Raw genomic sequence first — 26071 nt, 5'->3', positions numbered from 1 at the left:
GGAGAACAAAGCCCTCGAGACTGCACTTACAGAGCTGTCTAAGCAAATAGAGTCACAGGAGTCCATGGATCGGTGTTTGGAAAAAGCTAAGGACATTTCAAACGAGATCGCGGCGTTGAGAAGCCACACAGCTGATTTACAGGACGAGTTTCGTAATGAAAATGCCAAACTGCAGCAACAAGTATCCATGATGGATCACAGTTTTGAGTTGGAAGCAGAAAGAGATCGCATTATGGAAGAAAACGATTCAATATGCCAAAAAATCAACATAGTGATCAGGAAAATTGCTCACGAGAAAAGCTGGGAGCAAAAATTTGATGTGATGAAGGTGTCAAAAAATGTCATGGGAAACGAAAATCGGCTTTTGAAAGAGAAATTAAAGAAGCTACAAAGAGAATTAGACGCACAAGCGATCTCAACGTACAAATACAAGCTCATGGCCAATGAAATTGACGATCTGGGGAGAGAGAATTACCATCTCCAACAGGATGTCACTAACTTGATGAGCGACATCAGAAATAGCAAAGCTGAGCAGGAGAGGCATGAACAGATCACCAAAGATGACACTCAGGTTAAGGCTAAGAACAAGCAGTTGAGAAAGAAAGTGGAGAAGCTTAAGAATGAACTCAAGAAGCTTCCGTGTGTGGAGAAGGCTCATGAGGATTTAAGAAAGAGCCAGGACCAGTTGCGAGAAGAAAACCGCATTTTGTATGAAGAAATCGAGGGATTGAACAAGGGTATTGCAAACAGGAAAATGCTGGAAGTCCAAATGACGAGTCTGAGAGCTGAGCGGGTGTGGCTTTCGCAAAGAAACGACGACCTGAGTCAGAGGGTGTTGCAGCTGAGGGGAGATCAATGGGAGCCGTTACTTGACCAATGCGATGCGTGGGTACAGGGGAATTACAACTTAATGCGACAGAACGAGAAGCTGCGGCTTAAGTTTGTGAACGAGTTTGTCAAAGGGCGCCAAGGAGAAGTCCAGGAGATTCTAAACCTCACCTTGATGACACAGCATGAGCGCATGGACAAGATCAACCAGAAAGTAACGGATGAGATTGTGAAGCTTAATCCCAACGCGGACATGAAATGCTAAATTCTCCAAACACAATCTTCTGGGGCTTAAGGTTTTTAAGTTCAATTCCTTAAGTTCCTGTGAGGAAAAGAAAAGGAACCCTCTTAACTTTATAATATCAGATTATGAAGATAAGAGTGTGGGCCTGAACATCAACCCGCTCCTCCAGATTCTTCTGCAGCACCCGGTAGACTGTGTAAAGGTTTTCAAATCTGTCATCAGGACTGGGCTGTGTCATCTGAGTAGCTTCGTCACATTCATTTGTTGATCCTTTGGTAGTCATGCTGGTTTTAAGGAGTTAGATAAGGACAAGGTGGTTTATTTGTCCTTATATAACAACCGTACAAAGAAATTTGTCCTTTGCATTTTACCCATTCGTAATGCGCCCGGGGACCCAGATGTGGAGCCAGGTCGATGGTAACAATCACTTGGCTTGAGGATTCACCTGTTGTACATGTTTCTAGTGGTAGGGGAAACCGGAGTACCTGGAGGAAACCTACACAGACACGGGAAGAACATGCAAACTCCACATAGAAAGGCCCCGTCCGGGTACCCGGGACTTTCGAGCTGTGAGGCACGAACGCTAAAGTGCCGCCCAGCGTTATACGTTTGTTAAGTGGTGACATCACAGCTCTACTTCCGGGGTCGTAGATGTGTGAGAAACTACAAAAAACTCTAATATCACAGTCAATATTTCTGAAACTCAACAGAAAGTTACTGAACATACTTATTTATGAGGCCCAGTAGCCAAAAATGCGGTACCTACTGTACTACTATAAAAGTAATATTTATCAAAATCTGTACTTTCGGTTTAGCGGAGATAAATGCTAACGGCACAGCAGCTACGCTAACCCCGGAAGTACCGACTTAAATATTTAAGTACCAACTTAAATATTGCTTTTTTAGCAGTAGGTGCAGCATTTTTGGCTAATGAGTCTGAGAAATAAGTAGGTTCAGTCACTTCCCGTTGAGTTTCAGAAATATTGATTGTTGTATTAAAGAGTTTTTGAAGGGGGTTTTTCTCGCATATTAGCCGGTTTGCTAGGACCCGGAAGCGTAAGTCATGACGTCACACTTAACAAACATATTGGTGTTTAAAGGAATAGGCCACCGTTTTTTACCTGAGCTTAGACGAATTGATGCGTATCTGTCTGGTCTTTACGGTTGTTGTCTTAGGGTTTAGGACTAGAGTTAGGTTTTTTCTATTTAACTGGTTGCACATTTTCCTGTCTGTTTTTGCACAACTCTGAGTGATCTTCTTGAACGCCGACTGTAAAAAGTGAATTTCTCCATTGTGAGATCAATAAAGGATTATCTTATCTTATCTTATCTTATTGGTAAACTTGGAATATCTTGAGTTTCTACACAGGAACTCTCAGTGATTGGGCTGTAGTATCTGGTTTATTGTCTTGTAGTAGCTGTAGAGAATGCCATGTTGGGTCTCTTCAAAGACTTTCTTTTGTGGTCGGGCAGTGCATTGATAGTGATTTTCAGTGTGCTTTACAATGTTGACAAGATCCCTAAAGTACTACGCTGTCATCAATCATCATCTACTCTCCAGACTCAGTAGTGATAAGCTGCTTTTGTAGCCACAGCTGCGTTGGAGTCGACTGAAAGAAGTGAGACGACCACCACCACCGAGCACTCACTCACACCATGCGTTCACACAGGTCGACCTACACCTATAAAACAGAAAGTTTGCAAATAAAAAGTTTTTTTAAATAGTTTTTCTCTGTCACTGAAGTCCTTGTCGCCCACTTTACTATTAAAGCCTGAGCACACCCTTAATTCTTGTAAAGATCTTTGTCATTCCGGTATACCTCACCAGCCTGCTCTGCATTCACACTTCAGGTGCTGTAGCCAGAGAGTGAAGGCGATCAAAAGTGCACTCAACAATGTAATAGGTCCCTAATCAGGTTAATAGGGCGGTCAATAGAAGTAATCAGTGTCTTTGTCCGACCTGGATTTCCTTCGGCCTATCCTTTTATCAGCGTAGACCTTTTGTGTGATGCCATGAACCAAGGAAAGTGGAGCAGAGAGATGAGAGATAAAGTAGAGGAAGAATCCATAAAATATGTCCGCACGATGGTGATACTGCCACGTGATTGGTCGGATCCAACTGCCTTTCAACTAGGGCTGTCATGGTATGAAAATTTTACCTCACGGTTATTGCGGCCAAAATTATCACGGTTTTCGGTATTATCGCGGTATTTTTTTTAAATGTGTGTTAATATGTTCAGAAAGCATTGATAGTCCTACACAAACTGAAATCGTTTCAAAAAAGTTTAACTGTGCTTGTTACATAAAAAAATACAGACAAAGCCTTTTCACATCAAAGTAAAGGAACTATAACGATGTGTTGTTGATCGTTTCGAGGGTATTATATGTACTATTATAGCGTCAGAAACGAAGATAAACCGTCTATATCAGGAAAATTGTTGTTGTCCTTCCAGTGAGCTTTCGCTTTGCAGATTTGAGAAAATGCCATCATTATTAAATTCATAAAACTGCGGCGAGAGTGAATCTATTGCAATCTGCCACCGGGAGCCCCGTAACGCATTGGGCCATGGTGCGGAGGTATCCGCGACTGGCGGTGGCACTGCAACCGCACTACGAGGCGACTCGTTACATTCTCCTTCAACCCAAAGTCCCACATCAGCATTTCAGCTAAAACGCCAACGTTAACTTACTGCTATAGAGCTGTGGGAGACGGTCACGCAGGTGAGTCAGAGGTTCGAAGTATTGCTGCATTTGCTGACACTTTTTCCTGCACGCTCCGCAAACTGAACTCTGAAGGCTGATAGATCCTGCGCGCTGTCGTGTCGGACATGATTCCAGCTTCGAGAAAGTTTTGTTTGGGTTGCAAACAACAATGTGCGCATGCGCGGAAACTATAGCAGATGAGACGGTGGCTGGTGAGGTTCACCGTGCCTACACCGCGGGTGCGGTTATTCACCGAGATAATAATAAAAACACAAAACAAGAAGGTAATTTTCACCGTCAAAATTTTTACCGGGGTTTACCGCTACACCGGTTACCGTGACATCCCTACTTTCAACATAGATGTGAGATAATCACGACACCAGGTTAGCAGAATAGTAGTATTGTTTTTGCTGAATGTTTTTCACCATCCACAAACCTTTTTTACTCACTTTACGGAGAACATCTCGTTATCAGCTGGAGCGGGAGATAACTAGTGAAGCCTGGAAGTGAAAATTCAGCCTAGAAGGCTAATTTCAGCGTCCCCTACCTCCAGCCAATGACCGCGTCTTCGAGGGTCACACCTCCACCTCAGCCTACCAGCGCAGAGCCACACCTTCCTTGCAGCCAATCAGCGTTCATGGCTCGTCTGCTTTCCCGCTGTGCTGCGACCCACCTCCACCCCTTCACCGCCTCTTCTATCCACGGCTTCACACGGCTACATCTTTTGCCGGTCTAGGTTAACCTACCCTAACGCTAATCTACCCCACCATACAAACTTTAATCCATAACTAACTTTAATCCATATCAACGTCTATCCAGGTGGAATTGCTATCAGGACAAAAAAGACTGAATTGGTGCATCACTAATGTTGACAGAACTTTTTTTTATTTAACAAAATAAAAATGTTTAATCGTACTTATCATCATACTAATCAGGGCTCCAGACTAACTTTTATTTTAGTAGCGCTGGTGCTACCGACTTTTTCATTTGGTCGCACAGACAATATTTTGGTCGCACAGACTCGTGACACAATATATATATTCACCATTTTAATCAATTAAAACAAGGACTGTTATAAACATGTTCAAAATCACTAATAATTGATCCTAGTAATGATTAAAATAGTGTTAAAACTTTTTAAAATTGAGTTTTTCACATTAATAATCGAGTGATTTAATATAATTTTATTATAATTCTTTTGCATTGTTCTGCTTTAATTTTGTGTTTTCAATCCATTATTATTCATCTTCCTTGACAATTGTTTGTCTCTTTCTTTCCAAATATGCAATATCACTGTCACTTATTTAACCTAAAGCCTAAATAAAATACAGGAGATGAATCTGCTGAGGGCGGGCCATACAGCAGCTGTTAGCTTTATGTTAGCTCTCTGTTAGCTTTACGTTAGCTCTCTGTTAGCTTTACGTTTGCTCTCTGTTAGCTTTACGTTAGCTCTCTGCTAGCTTTACGTTTGCGCTCTAAAACAAGGTTTTTCTGACCGCGAGGAGATCAGAGCGAACTCAGGTAGGAACATAAACCGAAAAGCTCTTTCTGCTCCTGTCTCCTCCTCCTCTCGAGTCGCTCTCGCTCCTCTGGTGCTCGCGGTTCTCTCTGACCTGCGCTCGTGAGCTCACTGCTCGGCTGCGGCGGTACCGCCCCAAAAGGCGAACATAAAAGTGAAAATATACTACTGTGGGTAGTAGCGTATTAGCAGAAAGTAATAGAAGGTTAATGCTTCTGTTGCTGTCTGTATTTCATTGTTTCTCGGACAAACAGGGAGAGCGGGGCACTTGCCTGGACAAAACGTTTAGCCTAAACTACCAGCTAACTTCGTCAATAATAGTAGAAGTTTGGGTGTGTGTGTGTGTGCGTGTGTTCTCAGAGAAGTGCTCTGGAAATTAGGGATGCACGATAATATCGGCCGCCGATAATTATCGGCATTTATCGGCATTTTGGCGCCATCCCCGATAAAGCCGATCAAAAAAAATTGGCCGATAATTAGGCCCGATAATTATAAGCTCAAATTACATTGAATCTGCGGCTCCAGCTCGCTGCCTTTCTCTCGGTGGCGGCGCCGCCCCACACGTCCTGCAGCCCAGAGCTGCTGCAGACTCAGGACAGCACATTTACAGCAGCAGATATACGTTCTCCACGGCCGACTTTTGCACAGTTTTAGCTGAAAAATACGAGTATTCCAGCGAAACAGCGCTGTGCAGGCGCTCTCCGCGAAGGAAGACTTTTTTGACTTTTTACATTTAACTTACTTCAAAATTAGCACCGCAACTAAATGAGAAAAAGACGAGGAAATGCGAACCGCAGATCCGCGCTCACGTAAGTTACTGGAACAGATCGGGGCCTAAACACATGTATTATCTTAGCATTTCTGATCAAATAAACACGATAGCCCCGCGATTAAAGTGCTATGAACAAGACAAGTTTTACATTGATGAAATGAGCCGCGCTGCACATGTTTTTTTTTACCACTCGAGGCACAAATGCATAAATGAGCCCAATGCAGGAGAGAGTCTTGTTTTTGTGCTGTAGTATTGTATTATTAGTCAGAATCTGTCACAGATTTGGCATCACTTCTCTCTCATGTCAGAGACGCCTCTAGACTCAGGGAAATACTATAATACTATATTCCAGTATTGTAAATAAGAATTCATTAGTATGATGTCAACAAAAAGAAAAATACCAGGAAGGAAGTAGCAGTAGTAATATTCTTCTTCTTTTTTTTTAATAAGATGTGACACAGATGAACAGAGACAGACCTGCTCAGATGATGGAACTGCAAAAAAACAGAGCTTTAGAAAAAGGTGGAGACCCAAACCCAAAGTAAAACTCATTATTTGATTTATATTTATACACTTGTATATTGCTTGGTAGAGTTAATACATTTTGGGCAGAACTGTGAACTGTTACAGTGAGTTCTTGTCACAAAATAAAGTGCAAATATATATACATAATTATCGGTGTCACTATCGGTTATCGGTATCGGGACATGCGGAATTATCGGTTATCGGTTCAAATTGGCATTATCGTGCATCACTACTGGAAATGCTTTATTACGTTATTTGCAGCACTCCTCATAAAGCCCATTAGACTTTCTTTCTTTTTTTGCTCGCACAGATGCTACCACTTATATTTTTTACTCGCACAATCTCTAAAAATAGTAATGCCATGGTAATGCCAGCATTTTGGTCGCAGTTTAGAGCCCTGCTAATACATTCAAATACAGTAAAATGCAATACTTTTTACTTTTTTCTTACCGCTAATATACTGTGAACTATCAATTTCATACCATCTGTTGACTAGGAGAATTTTCTGTGAATCTTTGCATTACTGGTGAACTTGCATGAGAGAGAGATGCCAAAACTGCCATGAACAACATGCAGACTCCATTTTGGGTAAATCATACTTTTACAAGCATTTTAAATAATTTTATCAATATTTCTTACTGTCTGCCAACTCTATTTAACTATTTGTGTTAATTCTTTGCCTTGGGGGTGAATGGAGGGATGGAGGAGGAGAGGAAGGTCACCATAAAGAGGGGTGGAAACTGTAGCTTGGCGCTCTAATTAAGACTGGTGTTAATTTCTTTTTTACCATCGCTGCAACAACCGAGGAGCTGCTCACCATGGAAAAAGCAGATCACCAAGGAGAGGGGGGAGAGCGCAAAATACCAGCGGGATTCTGGGTAAAATTCAAGGTAACGAACAGGGAAGTGTACTTTCGATGGCCCTTCAGCAGAAATGCTGGTTGGGCTTTTTTTTCTTCTTCTTTTTCGGTCCAAATTAAAACTATTATGAAAATACTGCCAATTCTACCTGTGCAGACATGGGCAAATTAATGTAACTGAAATTGCAATATTCCGCTTTGAAGGACAAGAAAGAGGACTAATGAAAAATGTGCAAAATTTGGCATTGGCGCTGCTATTAGTGAATGTCCTCGGGGCAAAGATATGTCAGCCCATAGAAATATAAAGAGAAATCCAAACGAATGCTTGTGAAGGCTCCCATTCGTACAGATTATTCATCATAGTGAAGCTTAATCATAAAGTGGACGTTTTGCTTCTATTCACAGAAGCTTCTTCTCAGCCCTTGTTTGTGGTCTGCACGTGTGACAACTGGACCCAACTAGACCCAAGCTAGAACAGTTTTATATACTTTGTAGCTGGGTGTCTGGACTGTCTTCTGCCTTAAACAGAGTAATGTAGTGTGTCCCATCCAATGTCAGGTAAATGACAGTACATAGGGGAAAACCAAGCAGTTGGATGGTGGTGGTCTTGACCCGAGGAGGGGGGAACACTGAGTCTTACATAAGACCGGTCGAGCTCAGGTCTGGTTGTCACACTTTCAGACCACAAGAGCAGAATTGCTTCAGCAAATAGAAGTAAAACGTCCTCAACTCAACTAAACTCAGTCTAGTCGACAATTTAATCATCACTATCATCAATTCTGTAGCCTGTTCAATGTATTTTCCCACCATTAGCATTTAGTCATCATACATTGCAAATTATGAACAATCTAGATATTTTCAGCTGTTGGCAATTCTTCATTTAAGTGATGCCAAAGACTCGTTAGAAAATCATTAATGAATATCGATCTTTTGAGATTTTACTTTTGGATAATTGGCCATTTAGTGGCAACTAAATGAACTAACTAAAACTAAATGCTAAATCATACTCAGTTAAGATTCTGCATTTTCTGGCGTTAAATACACATTATACTAAACCTCCTATTACAGCATGTTAAATGATGGAGAAAACACAGAAATTATATAAATGTTGTGAAACGGACATACTATACCTTACCATATTTTAATATAGGGCATGGCCATTCATTTGAATGGGTATAGAACGCTCAATGACAGGTCCCCGGAACACGTTTTACTAACACACATACATACATTTGTAAGAACAAGCTCAGAAAGCTAACGCTGGTTCTGTGATATGCTTTAGCCACAGCTTTGGCCAACTCCAATGCGGGCGGGTTGGGCATCAAAATGTGCCAAATAATCATTAATAAATGATAGCATGGAATTAAATTAAATTAGTTAAGGGCTGTCCGTTCCCTGTATGACCACAGCAGGAGCCTGGTTCGCATTGCCGGCAGTAAGTCAGACCTGTTCCCGGTGCGTGTTGGTCTCCGCCAGGGCTGCCCTTTGTCACCGGTTCTGTTCATTACTTTTATGGACAGAATTTCTAGGCGCAGCCAGGGGCCGGAGGGTGTCCGGTTTGGGAGCCTCAGGATCTCATCTCTGCTGTTTGCGGATGATGTTGTTCTGATGGCTCCAACGAACCAGGACCTTCAGCACGCTCTGGGGCGGTTTGCAGCCGAGTGTGTAGCGGCCGGGATGAGGATCAGCACCTCCAAATCTGAGGCCATGGTTCTCCACCGGAAAAAGGTGGCTTCCCCTCTACAGGTCGGTGGGGAGTCCTTACCTCAAGTGGAGGAGTTCAAGTATCTCGGGGTCTTGTTCACGAGTGAGGGACGGATGGAGCGTGAGATCGACAGACAGATCGGTGCGGCGTCAGCAGTGATGCGGTCGCTGTATCGGTCTGTCGTGGTGAAGAGGGAGCTGAGTCGGGGCAAAGCTCTCGATTTACCGATCGATCTACGTTCCCGCCCTCACCTATGGTCATGAGATTTGGGTAATGACCGAAAGGACGAGATCGCGAATACAAGCGGCCGAAATGAGTTTCCTTCGCAGGGTGGCTGGGCGCACCCTCCAAGATCGGGTGAGGAGCTCAGTTACCCGGGAGGAGCTCGGAGTAGAGTCGCTGCTCCTCCACGTCGAAAGGAGCCAGCTGAGGTGGCTCGGGCATCTGTTCCGGATGCCTCCTGGTCGCCTCCCGCGGGAGGTGTTCCAGGCATGTCCTAGTGGGACAAGGCCTCGTGGAAGACCCAGGACACGGTGGTGGGACTATGTCTCCGAGCTGGCCTGGTGTCGCCTCGGGGTCCCCCCAGAACAGCTGGAGGAGGTGTGTGTGGATCGGGAAGTTTGGGCATCTCTGCTGAGACTGCTGCCCCCGCGACCCGGCCCCGGATAAAGCGGAAGAAAATGGATGGATGGATGGATGGAGCATGGAATTATTTATTATTCAATTTGCTATATTTAGGTTAGCCATACTCTCATTGGCACGTGTTCTATTGATTATTTTTAAGGCTCAAAAAGGCGCTGAGCACCAGAGCACATGGCTACCTCACATGAAATGTTCGTGCTCACAAACTAATTATGAAACACCTTTTTAGCCTAAATGTGATGACGTATTTATTTTTACCATCACTGGCGTCAAAATGTGGTGAAAAAAAGGTAAACCCATTTTTATCACTTACTGATTACTGTATTTGGGTTGACCACACACAACATCAACAAATCCAAATACAATGCAACTTTATCCATCAGGCAGATTTTTTCATAAATTACTACTTTTACAATTGTAATGTTTTTAGTATCTTCAGACGCTCTACAGTGCGCCGTGCTGTGGTGCAAGAAGTACTTTATTTCAGCTACCTACACGAGCAATTTACTTTATTTTTCTGAAGAAATGTGTTACAGGAGAGACTGAATGTGCCTCTGGTATTTTCTGACTTTATTGCTGTGATATTACTGATCAGAACCAGAGCCGGTGCTGGCCCTTCTGGGGCCCTAAGCAAAAATCCACACGGGGGCCCTACAGTAGCATCCCATGGCTATTCGACGAAGAGCGAATCCATTTATGGTCAAAACAGTTCCACTGTTCCAGGGCAGAAGTAGAACATACAGACCTCAATTCAGGTCCTGCCCCCTGTGTGAGGACCACTAACCACTAAACCACTGTGAGACTGGTATTTCCCTTTTTAAAATAGTAAATGGCAAATGGTCCCATTCTCTCACCTCTGGTCCCTGACCCACAGATTGGGAACCGCTGATTTAAAACTAACTGAAACCTGCTCCTGGCGGTTGTTCCTGTCTTACCACTGGGAATTTGCCTGAGTCGCCAAACCCGTTTTAGACTGTGCACATTCAGAGAACCAGAGTTACTGTAAGTTACTGTGCTCATGAGAACCATGTGGATTCAACTCAACAAAAAGGCCACGGACACGGCTTTTTACTCTCGTCTACTCGCCAAACTACTGTCCTGATACTCTAGACTCACCAGACACAATAAGAAGAGAGTTTAAATGAGAGTGAGGCCCAGAGTTGCAGCCCAGAGTCCGTGCAGAGAAAACATGAGAGCAGCGCTCGGGAGACGGGTGACATGAGGCGAAGCACCGGGAGACCGACGGCCGAGTGGGACACGAGCGGAGAAGCACTCGCGCTTTGGAAGAGACGGGGGGGAGGCGGTCGGTCTCTCCTGCTCACTCACTTGCAGACTGCTCCGTTTTGGTGTTATATGTGGCGAAGTACGCGGAGAGTGAGTGCGCGCTGGAAGAGCCTGTCCCCGTAACATCGCGTTGATTAATCAGTGAAACAACACTGAGATGCGGGGCCCTTGCGGCTGTGGGGGCCCTACGCACCTTGCGTCGTTTGCGTATAGGAAGAACCGGCTCTGATCAGAACTACTTTTATTACAACGTTTAGATTCACCATCGGCACGTCACAGGTTGCTGCAAAAATGTAATGTTTTTGAACCTCAAATTAAACATACTTATAGGTGTAAAATCAAAAAGTATTGATCGTTACATACTTTACAATGTCACTGAATCTCATATTTTAAACCTGTCTGTAGTGTACATTAGAAAACCCATCTTTAAGTAGGACGTTTAGTCAAACACTGCAGCTGCGGTTAAGAAATGTACTGGGTTAATGACTCTATGCTAACAACTCCAACTCCATTCTGCGCGTGCACCACCCCCTCAAATTGAGTATTTTTATTCTTTGCAACTTTCCATTTAGTGCCAACGAACTTTGAAAAGTAAAACTGAAAAATTGTTTGTATGGAAATGTCAAAGATTATTACTTTTTAATTAGTTTGGTGCACGACGATGCCCGTGGGCTCATTATTGCAGCATGTACGATCTGTCGCGGCGCGGGCTGAGCAGTAAAGTGCATCTGGGAAACTTAGCAACCGTCTAAATTCAGCCGCTCCAATTAAGACTTTGAGCATGATCTGCCGTTCTGTCACGTTCGCCTGAGTTTCTTCAACCACGCAATTACACAGACAAACTACAGCCTTTAAACTTTATACTGTAGTACTTTCGCTTTGTTCGTGGAGTGAGGTCAACTCGGCCTTTGTAAAAGCACTCGACGCTCAGTCCACAACCCTGAACTCATGAATGCCATTGTTAACTATCCTGTTTTGTTCCTTTAAGGATTACACTCTATACGCCGTAATAAATCATTTGTGGGGTATAATTTACCTGGTGGATACTTATTTAATGTTAGATGATCAATGTCTGACCGTTAATTCCTCTGGGAACATTTGCGTTCCAAAAGCTAATAGCAAACATTACTTTGATGCACAACAATTTACTAAAACCCTCACATTTATTTCCACATTTCATTCAGAGCAAAATCTGTACGCTTTTATCTTTGCCTGTTGATTCGTCCAAAGTCTGCGCTCGGGTCTTTCTCGAGTTTTTGTGTGATTTTTTTTGTGTGAATTAGCCCAAGGCTACAATCCGGCGCATTTACATGCATGAGTCCCATGCACTGTCCTGACCAAATAAACAAATCAATAAATAAATCCGGAGGAGGATGCTCCAGACACGGCCTGGATCCAAGCTGTGTCACATCACCTGAAGTCACTGGGTATTCACCATCCACACCGACCACACCTAAACTCGGTTTACCCTACCACTGAAAACATTATTCCCCTCTGGAGCCAGGACTCCCCTGACAAAGACATTCCTCATCTCAGTGGGACTATCCTGGACTATTGAGCGCACCTGAATGCAAGCCGCACCAACTAAATTTAAAAAGATTCACATATATAGGCTGTGCGTGTCTATTAGCCGCAAGTGTCCATGTTGTATTAAAGCGCAGTTAAACGCAGACTGCATAATATTTCAGACTGCATAATATTCATCGGTGAGAGAATTAATCACGTTTATTATGCACCCAAAGCCACATTACAGGTGCGGGAGGGCATCCTGCTGCCCCGCCCCGGTGTGCAAAAGAAAGCAATAGGGTTTTTCACCTAGAGATGTTTTTGCGTCTTTCTCATGTCGGAGCTCTTTCATTAGAAATAGCCGAGTGTTTTAGCACCCAACTACAGTCAGGAAATTGTAGCACTCAAACATGCGCGAGTGGCTGAAAACAAAAGTCTTGTTTTTGATGAGGGAAGAGGCGTGCAGCCATGTCTCTCTGGTTAATTCACTTGTAAATCCCTCAAATTGGAATTTAGCGGGATAAGCTTGCAGACTCTTTGTGTTTGAGAATAGCTTCCTGGCAAGGAAAGCGTGGAGTGATGTACTGCATCACATCCAAAATGAAAATCCACAAATGTTGAACCTGATTTGTTTTGCAATAATGTGGAGAATCTGTTGTAATTATCCACGACACGACGACACAAAGGCAGTATTTTTGGCTGCCTTATCAAAATGAAACTTATCTGGAGCATTTAGCATTAGCTTCTTGTCAGACAAAAACTTGGAACTTGCTCTTCACATCCTGCTCAATCTTTGGTTTTCTAGAGACTTCCGTGTGTCCTGTGGTTCACCCACAACATGGCCCTGACATCATCCCTGCTCGAGACAGGACAGTCCCCCACACACGCGCGAGCACCAGCAGGCCTGTGGCGGGTCAGAGAGAGGCTAGGGGCCAATCTCTGTCAATTTACGTCTTTTTAATGAGTGAAGGATGAGCTGTTTTAGGGGCCAGAGCACTCGCTGTCCCAGGCCGGACGCAGACGCCGAACACAGCCCTCAGAATCCTCAAATGGGACAGTGCTTCTGAGATACACTGAGGTCTCACTCATGTCGTGTTTACCTTCTTCCGTTTATGTCCCACTGCAATTTTAGGCTAAATCGCATATTTCCAGCAGCATTTTTATAATAGTAGTTATTAGAAGTATTACACTGTACAGGGCTCCTACATCTACGTGTAATGACATATTTGACCCGACACTGGGATGTAATAAGATAATTTTAAATCTGTGCGCTGTGATGAGCTGCATGACCTTTTTAAAGTGGACAACCGACATAAGGAAAAGGTTGAGATATAATAAGTCTGCTGTAACATTACTGAGCTAACTTTTATGGAGAAACCTTGATGTGTCTTGAGACTAGAGATGCTATTATTTTGTGAACACGCCCTAAATAAAAATGCATTCACTTGGATTTTGCTCATTTAGTTCCATTGTAGTCTTGTCTTGTTTTGGACTTGATTCATGATTCACATGTGCGGCTATCATAGCAGCTACCATTGTTGTTAGCTTTATCTCGATTTGTTTCTTTTGCACAGAGCACTAGATGTAGCTTTTGTGCCCTCTGATGGCAGTTTTTTCCCCTCTCTGGAGGTATTTTCTCGACTTGTATTTCTTTCTAAGTTACGCTACATGAAATACCAAGGCGAAGGTGTCCAAAGTCGTACTTTTTCAAAGTCAGATAAAGCATAATAAGACCTTGAGCAGCAGTTTCCCAGCTCCTTGGGGACTCAGTGGAGCAGGCATCACATGCAGTTGACACAGTCTGATAGCAGCTATTATTAGCCTCACCAAACTGCTGCACTTCCTTCCTGGACAACGTTTGCCCTGGAGTTTACTGTCTGTCGTCCTGGCACAACTTAAAGTGATAGTCTGGAAGTCTAAATGTATTTCAAATTTTAGAAAATGTGCAATCCAGTCCATCTGGTCTTGCATTTTGATGTAAAGGAAGTAATAACATATAAATAATTCTTTGTAAAGTCCCACCTTGCCGGATGTCAGCAACTAATCAGACTGTATTATCTTCCGGTGTCCACCAATGAGACGAGCTTTTCCTGTGAACCAGCCTGTCAGGAGGGACGGGGAGGAGCTTGATAGTTTACTTTTAAAAATTCTGTTCCTGCCCTCCTTTTTTTGCAAACTAAGAAGGGCTTTCAGGTTAAAGAGGGGAGGAATTTGATAGTTTACTTACTTACTCACGCAAACCTACAGACTACAGGGCACGGTGGCACAGCGGTTAGCAGCTCGAAGGTCCGGGGTTCGATTCCCACCTGGACGGGGCCTTTCTGTGTGGAGTTTGCATGTTCTCCCCATGTCTGCGTAGGTTAGTGGTAGGTTATAAAAAAAAAGGGGAATAGGTGTTTCTGACCTCCAGCCTGGCTCCACATCATGGAGATGGGTCCCCGAGCGCCTGCCCATGCTGGCAGCTCACTGCTCCTACAGGTCGCCCCATGCGACACTGAGGATGGGTTAAAAACGCAGAGAACTAATTTCTCTACAGAGATTTGTCTACAGAGATTAATACAGTATAACTTAACTTAATCACTTTAAGAGCCTATGGCGCTCATTTGAAAGTAAATTCAAAACTGTCCAAATGATGGCGTAGTTTCTCATCAAATACTGTAACACAAAGTATGAAAGCCAGGTGAATATTAACGCCATGTCCGGGCTGACTCCAGTGCCACCATTGCTGTAGCACCTCCATGGAGCCGCTAGTCCCCCATTGGAAAGTTGTTTTAAAAACAACTTTAAAGCCTGGTGTCTAATTTTCCTAAACTTTCTACAGCTAGATATTCCTCCTGTGATAACGCTAGTTTTCGTAAGAAAACTTTAGAAATCTCGCACTAATGAGGGCCGGACTGTTAGCATTGGAGCGGCTACTACCAAACTACACGTCACACAAGGGCCGAGTCTACAGTGAAGATCCCGCCTTTATGAGCTGGGAAGGAGGAGTCTGTAAATCCGCCATGATTTCCCCCTCGAACGTGGTCATTGTGGTAAACAGGGAGGAGTGAGGAATGACGGTCTATTATGTCTATGGTAAAAATATAAACAAACAACGCATTTAAGTGAATAGGGGATTGAATTTATTATCAATTAGATTTTTTTGCAGTAGATTATTGATATAAATATGAGACAAAAATGCATTGCAAGTTTTCTGTCATTTAATGTTTTCATACAATGCATTTTATATCAAAACTGCCTGTATTTTTAGCAACGAAATCTAAATAATGGATTGAGCCACGATTTTTTTTGTTTGTTTGTTTTTTTTGTTGATATATTAGCTACAAAGATTTTTTTGAGAGGGTGGTTTTGATATCTTGTCTAGTTTTTCAATAAGCTATTTAAAAGTGGGGAAAAATTGCCATAATCAGGCAAGAATAGATATTGAAAAATCCCCAAATAACTTTAAAACATAGTTAAGTCCGAGACGGGATGGTTTGGAGTCTGTAGGAGCTACTAAAATGGAGATGGCCGCTGCGTTCTCCCTGAAAGGAAATGACCATATTTGGATTACACTTTCGTTACAAACGGGTACTAAATGTGTCAATAATTGTGAATGATCCGGGATATCTCAGACTCACCATACAGGGTAAGTCTTTTTTTTACTTGCGATGAAAACGCGATGTCTTCACCTGCCATCGATCGGTCTTTATTTTCTAAGAAATGTAAAGATAATAGATTGATGTCTGTTTGTGTTAAACTTAATTGAGTGCGGTACAAACTTGTATTGTTTTTTGTTTTTTATTGTTCCAATGAAAATGACGAGGCAACTTTGAAGTGAAAAGTAACAGTTCTCCCTTCGCTGGACACAGTGCAGTTTGGATTTCTTATAATCTGAACTTCCATGAAAAGAGGAACCATACTAAAGTGGCTTCAAAATGAATGTGCAGACCTGGACAGTGGTGAGGCGTGTTGTTTCTTGGGGGCGCACTGTTCCCCGCTGTGCTCTCCGACAGATGCATGGGCGGGGGGCGCACTAATTAAGCTAATTATAAAGTGCCCTCTCGGATTAGCTCGAGCGTAATTTAACCAGGAGTCAGCCACGGTAATAGATACTTGGACTCGACTGCGCTGCCGGCCTCTCTAATGGGACACGGCAAACTGAGGGATAACAAAGGACGACGAGTGTGAATCTAAACATGCGCAAATTCAACCAGGAAGAGCACACGTTCAACTTCGTAAGCTTGTTTCCTGCCAATGAGAGCCTAGTTAGAGTTAAGTGAAACGTCTGTGCTTTGTTTTTACATATTCTTCTCATCAGAAGGAACTGACTCGGAAATACGTCATGTGAGCTGATGTGCTGATTTGTGTAAATGCCTCTGAATAACTTAAATTTCAAATGCTAGCGCTGGCTAAAATGCCTGATATTTCACATTTAAAAGGAACAGGCCACCGTTTTTCCATACTGAGACATGTTCTTACCTGAGCTTAGACGGGCTGATGCGTACCTGTCTGGTCTTTGTGCCTGTCTGGTCTTTGCACTCAGTCAAGCACAATGACCAAAGATGTTGTTAGCATTTGGCCTCTCCCAGCATAATCCTATAGCTCCAAACGGGGGTTAAATTGGAAGCTACCACCCTCAAAGACCAGACAGGTGCGAATCAACTCGTCAAAGCTCAGGTAAGAACATATCTCAGTATGGAAAAATGGTGGCCTGTTCCTTTAACAAAGGAATGTGACAGACCTTGTATGGATCAGTTCACACAAAAGCTGTACTTCATTTCAGATTGCATAAATTCTAACACAATATAACCAAGATATTTCCACTCTGTAGAGTGTTCATTATCACCCAAGGCAACCTAAGCACTCATACGACATTAATTATACAACATTTACCTTCAGAGTTTCCCTCGCGCACAAGATATAAAAGTGAAAAAGAAGGGGGCCAAATCCAAAGCAATCTCTTTTTTTCTGCTCATCTGCTCCTAAAAAGTTATTATTTCATTAGGAGTTTTATTTCACAAACTATTTGTGCAGCGCCAGACCGGAGCCAGGCCGACTGAAAGCGCATGCAGCAGGCGTTGATTGACCCAGTCATTCAGAGGTTTGCAGTGGAGTGAACATGCATGTTAGATATTCACATAATGCACAGAATCACCAACCTCCTCAACACATGTCGAAAAGTTAAAGGGGTACAGATACTTACGCAACCCACTGTATAGGTTAAGAAAGAGTTGACTCCTCTCCCTGCCGAAGTCTAAGCACTTAGTTTATCCATTTAATTAAATATTTATCCTGAAATGCTACAAAGCAAAGGTAGATGAGCACCATGCCATGCCAGCGGTGCCAGGATTGAGCCGGGACCTTCTTGCTGTGAGGGAAAAGCAACATCAACCACCAGAATACTTTCAAGACCCCGAACACGCTGCAGAATGCCTTCTCTCTTTCTCTCTCTCTCTCAGCCGACATAAAAACCACACACGCAGCATTTGATCATGTGTGGGTTCCGCCGGGTCACACTCCTCGCAGCACGCCGCACGCCAACAAAGGCGCGCGCTGATTGGAGCCATAAACACCGCATTAAGAGCCAATAGTTCAACACATCCAGCCGCGCACTCCCGCATCCCTCAGCAGCGGCTCAAAGAGCGCTGCTCCGTGCAGCTCACTTTGACGTTACATTAGTCTGGCCTGATAGGCTTTGAAACTCCAAAGGTCTCTTATACCATTTACGCTACAAAAAGTACAAGGTGTAGGAGAGAAAACAAGGGGATTTGCAGCTTTTACTGAAAAAATATGTTTTACAAATGAAATGCATGGATCTTGATAATAATAACCTTACAATATGGCATAAAACTCATTTTATGTGTAAAAAATTTTTTATAGAATCAGTTTTTAATGTATGGTTTATTTTGTCAAAAAAAAAATTGAATAGGATAGTTTGAAATCTTAAAACCTAATATATCAGGCTAGGAATTAGATTTTATTCATTTACAAAAAAGACTCAGAAGAGCCCTTCAAATTATTGTGTCAGTGTCAACAAGTGCTATTATTTCTGTGGTGAAAAATGCATTTTGAAAATTTTTTACAATGCTTTGGAGAAACGTTGAATCAATGCAATTTTTAAACAGCTTTTTGTGTCGAGAATTTATTTGTTCCGTGTGAATGTTTTTAAAGGAACAGGCCAGTGTTTTTACTGAGATTTGTTCTAACCTGAGCTTAGACGAGTTGATGTGTAACTGTCTGGTCAGTGTTCGTTGCGCTCAGTCACGCAAATGTTGTTAGCATTTAGCGTCTCCCAGAAAAGGGATAACTCCAAACTGGGGTGAAGTTAGAAGCTACCAAGCTGTTCCACATTTTCCCCTTTTTAAATACAGTTACGGGAAATATTACACGATCCAATTCTACTTACACAAAATCAGACATGTCGATTTTCTAAGTGGATAAAAAGGGGCACTACCTTGTGAGGCGTAATAACACCTGGAGTACTTCGAAGTCTGCGCAGTAATATGTCGAAGTACTCCAGGTGTTATTACGCCTCACAATATAGTGCCCCTTTTTATCTGCTTAGAAAATCGACATGTTTGATTTTGTGTAAGTAGAATTGGATCGTGGAACAGCTTGGTATCTTCTAGCATCACCCCAGTTTGGAGCTATATGAATATGATGGGAGAGGCTAAATACATTAGTGTGACTGAGCGCACACACAAAGACCAGACATGTACGAATCAACTTGTCTCACCTCAGGTAAGAACAAAGCTCAGTAGCAAACTCTTGAAAATAATGACTTTTGCCTACAGTGTTCTCAACATTTAAATGTAGAAGAGACCACACAAGTCCATGTATATACTACAATTTAAAGTCATTTATTTGTAATTTATTTATGTAATTTGACAGTACAGCACACACCAAGTGCTTAGAGGTGCAGTGCCATTATCAAGTATTACGATACATACTATGTTATCCACCGAAGGGTGTTTGGTCCAGACTTTTGGTCCGTCAATACTGCAAAAAGCAAAAAATCGGATTTTCGAATGACTGACACTGGAGGAGAGAGACCGAGCCCAAAGAGGTTTAGCACAAAAACACAATAAACTATAACTGACAGACTTTCCCTCTGCTCCTTATTTACAGCACTAGTTCTTTGTCCATTATAACTATTTGCTGAACTATTCAAATTCATGAACAAAAGGATGATACTACAGATAATGCATTGACCAAAGTGCCCACAGTAGTTTAAAAAGCCAACTTAAAGTGTAATTTTTATGGAATAAAGAATGAAATTAAAGTGTATAACAATGCTAACACTAAACTAGTGTACAATTCTGCGGCATAAAGGTCTGTGGGCCCCAGGAGAGGAGCCACATGTCGGAGAGCACAGAGCAGGTCAGAAAGCTCTTTAATGAGGACCGTCCAACACACACTTCTGTTTGGATTCACATTCATTAGCAGCACTACTGTTTACTGTAAGGAAGAAGGTATTACAGTTCTTCCCCATTGATGAAACACTGTCCTGACAAACTGCACACTGTTTTCTTTGGCTCAAAAGCGCACTTGGTCATCAAAATGTGAGCTTTGTTGTTGAAACTTTTACACACAGATCAGAACAAAGACACTGCAGCATCTCAAACAGTTACTGTGTGCTGCCTGACCAAAAAAAAAGAGTCTGGATGGAACTAACTGTTCTGATCTGCCGTCGCTGCAGTTGGTCAGGTCTGGGTTCAACAACACAATGTGCCCAAAGAATGAGATCAGCTGGGGCAGACTGACAGAAGTGCAACTGCACACATCTGCGCCAACACTTCCTCTGAGCACCACCATTCATTCATTCATGCACACACCCACACACACGCATCCCTATCGTATATGTTTTTAGTGGTGGGGAAACTAAAGTACCCAGAGGAAACCTACGCAGACACGGGGAGAAACTCCACACAGAAAGGACCCGAGGATCAAACCCGGGACCTTCCAGTTGTGAAGCACCAGAGCAATCCTCTGCACCATCGTTCTTTGGGATGTGCTGGAGCAGGCTTTGTGCAGTGGTCACACTCTCCCATCATCAATACAAGATCTTGGTGAAAAATGAATCCAACAATTAGGGGTGGGAGATATTGACAAAAATGAATATCTCTATATATTTTTTTCAATATCTCGATATCGATATACAGATGATATTTTTGCAATCCTTCAAAGAAATGTGTGCAAACTGACAAAGAAGGTCCAGCTGGTCTTTTGACTTGCTGTATCTGACTGATTATTGTATAGAATTACTAGAACGTAAAGATATGAGACATTATTGATTCAAACATTAGGGCAGGGCGATATGAACAAAAATGTACATCACGGTATGACAATATGGCAAATTAATTTAAAGCTATTTTATTCTATTTATTCATCTAAATCTCTACCTTCATCTGGAAGGACACGGAAGATAAGATAAAATAACATTGCTACAATATTTGCAACTTCATCTCCATCACAGGTAAATGCTCCTGTAAATTCACCTGCCTCTGGGCAGTTTGCTTGTGTTTTATTATCAGGAGTCTGGGATAGACCTGTGAGTATTAACACGTTTGGGACATGTGCAGTAACATGAGTCAAATGAATTGTAGTTTTCATAGTTGTCAAAGGTTCGCGTCTCTCCTGGTGCTTGCGGGACGCACAGATACACAGGAGGGAAAGAGAGAGAGAGGGAGACGAGAGAGAGATCTGAAGAAAACAGGTGACAATGATATTAGCCTTAACCGCATTTGTACCGTGGTTTTCTTCACCTTGTTGTTAGTTAGCGCCAGGCTAAAAGTTACGAAAGCTAGTTAGCTAACAAGGCAATGCTACAACTTGTCCTGAGCCCTTTCCTCGCAAATATGAGCGACTCAAGTGACAAACTTCATTCATATCATTAGTTTAATCGATCTACGCTGTTGTTGTAAGCAGGGGGTGTGGCTGGCCCACACCGCGCTACGGTAACCCACAGGGACAACGCGGCAAAGTCCGAAAAAACTGTGGTGAAAAAAAAAAAAGTGTTTAGGGGGTCAGATTGTACAATTTATGAAATATCCGATATCCTAATTTTGCATATCGTCCAGACAACAATTTGGACATTATCGTCTAAACGATATATCTCCCACCTCCACCAACACTGGATCTCTCGACATTGCAGAAGCTGAATGAAACGATGCCACAGGGAATGAGCAGTAATCAAAGCTAAAAGTACAGTAACCAAATGTTAGAGTCATGTTATCAATTAGGATTGTAACTAACGACGATTATTTTTATGATAAATCGATTATTCACGTGGCTGTAAAAGAAGCCTGGACAAGTGACGCCGCTCGAGGACGTGTTGATGGAGTAAAGAGAATGTTTGTAGGAGGTTTTAAGTAATTTAAAAAAGTCCCCACAGCTGAACGTGGTTTGCTTAAAGCTGCACATGAACACAAGCACAAGTTTGTGTACACATTTGAAAGCAAAGAATCTCCAGAGCTCAGCCACTTAGCTGTAACGACTGGAGGCTGCACTGGCACTGATTAGGACTTGAGGAAGTAACCCTTTAATATTTATTTCTGGTTTAAACTATAGGATCTGGCAACAATAAGAGCTCATTCTGCTTTCTGATTGGACAATTGTCCTGAGACACAGACACATGTTTACCATGCACAAAACACGCTGACGACCCTCACTTTTAAAATAAAGTACTTTTCATCCCAAATCCTTTTTTTTATTGTTTAATCCATTCTAAGATTAAAGTTTGAGTTTTGAGTGGTTATGTGCTAGTTTTGAGAACTAATCCTGCCTTGTAGTTGCACTTTTTGGAGTGTGTTCAAATGAGCGTGTGTCCAGCCTTTTGCCATAGCGTCTTATCGATCGAGAAATCGCAAAATTTAAGAAGGAAACCACAACAATGGTTTAAGGTGAGACACGGCAGGTGGAATTTTCACGCTGTGTTCAGTGTTTAGATTTACAAATATTGTCATGTTTAGTATCCACGTGTAGCACGAAAGCCGACCCAGATGATGCTGTAATCCAAATATGGCATTGACCTGCAGTGTCTCGCGGCTCTCACCTTAAATTGATATTGGGGATTCGGTGCAATAGTATTGTCATAACAAATGCTGCATCTATTCATTCATCATCATTTATGGGTTTAAACGTTCCTCGCCATGTTTAAAAAGGGCACTGTGCGCCATATTTGCATACCCCAAATCTAAATACCCTATCAGATAATTATTATCCGAAATGGTTCAGCTCCGGCGACTCAGGCTTGCGGCAGCCTCACAATAAAACTGATTTTGTGTAAATGCCCACAGTGGGATTGCCTGCTCCTCCGCGCGGCATCGCTCTGGCTCAATCTGAATATGAAATGATACGGGACAGGGTGAAATTAGCCCGCGCCGTAACCATGCCAACCAGCATCTCCGGAGCGGGGCTGGCTTTGTTACAGTCACCTGTGCTGGGCCTCTGTCCTCCTGTTTGCAGGGAAATGCCTCCACATTGAACCAATTGGTGTGGATTTTTAGTATTCGGGCTATAGGGTTTAATCCCGAATTTACAGCATTGTACAATCTCTGCATTATCTTCACACTAGATCAGAGCGATATGTACAATCTCATTTACAGCTATTATGTTTCTTTTATTTATCTCTAAATGAACTTGAATCTGTAGGTCTACGCCCACCTGTTGTTGTAACGATACGAACATTTCAGTTAGTGTCAAGTTTGGTCCAAGGAAATGAGAGAGAACTGTGGGACAGCTCATTCAACAGCCTGTCAGTCACAACAAACACTATTTTAGAATCCGAGCTGAACAATCATCCCATAATGCACAATCTCAAGCTCTATGGAAAAGATAACGGTCTATTGAAGCAGAGGTTTCCAAAGGGGGGGGTCGGGGCCCAGTGGGGGGGTCACAATATGATAATGTGAAATTATACCATATAACAAACCAATGCTTTCAAATGAACATGAATAGAATGTTTCTTACCTAAAATGATAGTAGAAGCTGACCTTTTTTTTTACAGTGAGGGGTCCCGACTTCCTGGACCGGTCATTTTGGTCGCGGTGCTTAATAATTTTGGGGACTTTCTCGAAAACAATAATGATATGTTTGTACTAAATACCGTTTTTTTCTTTTATTAGCAGCAAGTTTTGCAACTTTATTGTTGTCGTTTTCTACATTTGAGATATACTCGATATTGTACATTTGCGTATCTTCCAAAAAGCTAATTTAAAGGAATAGGCCACCGTTTTTACATACTGAGATATGTTCTTACCTAACCTTAGCCAAGTTAATATATCCCCGTCTGGTCTTTGTCCGTGCGCTCTGTCACGCAAACGGAGCACATACGCAGCCTCTCCCACATGTCACATAACTCCAAAAAAGCTCACGATAGAAGCTACCAAGCTCTTCCACGTGTTCCCTATTTAAATAAAGTTAGATTTATATTAACTCGTCTAAGGTTAGGTAAGAACATATCTCAGTATGTAAAAACAGTGGCCTATTCCTTTAAATGAAACCATCTCTATCCCGATGGTTCTCAATGGTCCCGAGGGTCACTGGTGTACGGGCACACCTGCGGTTCTAGACTTTGTTTCATTTCAATAACAAATACATATTCGGATTGTCCTCTTTGCCTTGAAATCGTATAGTCCTTTTCCCAAATAATTCACCCTGGAACCTGGCTAGACCTGGTTTGGTCCGTTATAAACCCGTTTTGGTCTTAGCCAATAAGAGCGCTCAAGATTACAGGTGGTGTTTGAGAACCAATGTAAGTCCACCCCATAACAGCACAGGTGTTGGCAATGACACTGAAGTCAGGACTACACAAACCACTTCATATTTCCAAATCCACACACGCACACATGGGACAGAGTCAAAAGAGGAAGCGCCACTAACCGTCGTCTTGATGGGCACAAACAGCACCGGGCCGTCCGACGTTTCGCTCCTCGCGTCGGGCACCGTCCCGACCTGGAACCCCTTGGACTTCACCCAGAACTTGAATTTGGCGTTGATGTGGCCGCTGTTGACCTGGTCGTGCAGGAACACGCCGCCGCCGTTGTTGTTGTTGTTCTCGTCGTCTCCCCGGAGCAAAGTCTGGAGGATCTTGTTGTATTTACGCCTGGTGACGGTCTTGGTTTTCCCGGAGTCCCCGTAGGTCCGCAGGCACCAGTCCTGGAACTGGCCCACCACCATGTCGCCCCCCGGGTCAGCCGTAAGGAGTCCGCTGCTGGGGCTGAGGCTGGCGGGACTCCTCTGCTGCTGGGGATGGGGATGGGGGTGGTCCGTGCCGTTCGTTTTGCGAGTTGTCATGATGAAACACACACAAATATGAGCGAAAGTGGGCTTTGCTTGGCTAAACGTTTCTCCTAATTGGACGTTAGCTTACGCACGAAGAGCACAAAATAATAGTATTTTAAAAAAGCGCCTTAAAAAATGTCCCAGCTGTACAAAGTGCCACAAATATATCTATAATCAAAAGTGAAAAAAGTCTAATAAATCCATAATTGAGGGGGGAAATGTCTTTGTCGCTTTTTGTTGTCGAATAATCGTTTTTAAATTACGCTTGATTTTGCCGGACTCCTAATTGACGTTCATGATTGACGTTAGCATACACACAATTAGCCCGAAAAATCGCCACAGAAAATTGTCCTAAGAGTCGAAAGTCCCGCAAAAATATCAACAGTCAAAGGGGAAAAATTTGACATAAATCCATATTTGTGGAAAATATATCTTTGTCTCTTTTCTCTGCTGAAATAATCGTTTAAAAAATGGCTTTCCAGCTTTCTCCTCTTCTCAACGCGAGCCCCCGGTGAAGCACCCGCGAGCGAAACAAAAAAATTAAACAATAAAAATAAGGAAGCAAGTCGCATTTAACTACGCAGAGAGGGGAAACTGTCTGGAACAAAGCCACATGGAGAGAGGAGAAGGAGAGAGGGGACAGGAGAAGCCCCGGGAGGGGAGAAAAGAGAGAGGGGAGAGGAGCAGAAAGAGGGGGCGTACCAGCGGGACGAGCTCTGCTGCCGCTGCGCTGTGCCCGAATCCGACACACCTGTTAGCCCGCGTGGGTCGCTCCTCTCTCGGCCTGTCCCGTGGGGGATGCCGGTCACCTCCTCCACGGCTGATGTCAAGGATGTGGCGAATCGAAAAGAAGGGGGGGGGGGGGGGGGGGGGGCGACAACAGCTAATGGTGTTTAATAAATTAGCTATTAAAAGACTGGGGGGGCTCCGTCAAAAAAAAAAAAAAAAACCGCGCGTACGGTTGGTTTGGCGTGCGCAATGTGAGGAAACCGCAAGCGCGCAAAAAGATGCCCATAAACAAAAACAAAACAGGAAACGTCGCGATGCCCCGGCGGAGGCTTCCCTCGCCCAGGACAGACGCTGATGAGAGGTAGCGGACACCTGTTTGAATCCCGCTCCGCTCGTAAAATTCCACCTTAAATCGCCGCCACGTCGTCGCGCCGCCTTAAATCGCAAATGAAATGTTGAATATTCGTCACAAAGACAGTCGTGAATGC

The 26071-nt window shown here is 43.1% G+C and overlaps 1 protein-coding gene across 1 annotated transcript in view; it reads right to left on the bottom strand.

Annotated features, from left to right (window-relative positions):
• The window catches only part of LOC306964180 (nucleolar protein 4-like), a 251440-nt gene extending 226522 nt beyond the window's left edge, over positions 1–24918 (bottom strand). Inside the window, exon 1 of the mRNA XM_079558126.1 lies at positions 24453–24918. Coding sequence (XP_079414252.1) covers positions 24453–24866 — 414 coding nt within the window. The 5' untranslated portion in view covers positions 24867–24918. The remainder of the gene's footprint in view (positions 1–24452) is intronic.
• Between the last annotated feature and the right edge of the window lie 1153 nt (positions 24919–26071).

The sequence above is a fragment of the Gobius niger genome (assembly GCF_951799975.1).
Source record: "Gobius niger genome assembly, chromosome: 6".
Taxonomy (NCBI): Eukaryota; Metazoa; Chordata; class Actinopteri; order Gobiiformes; family Gobiidae; genus Gobius; species Gobius niger.
The sequence above is the reverse complement of the archived record's forward strand: the minus strand, read 5'-3'. Positions and strand labels throughout refer to the sequence as shown.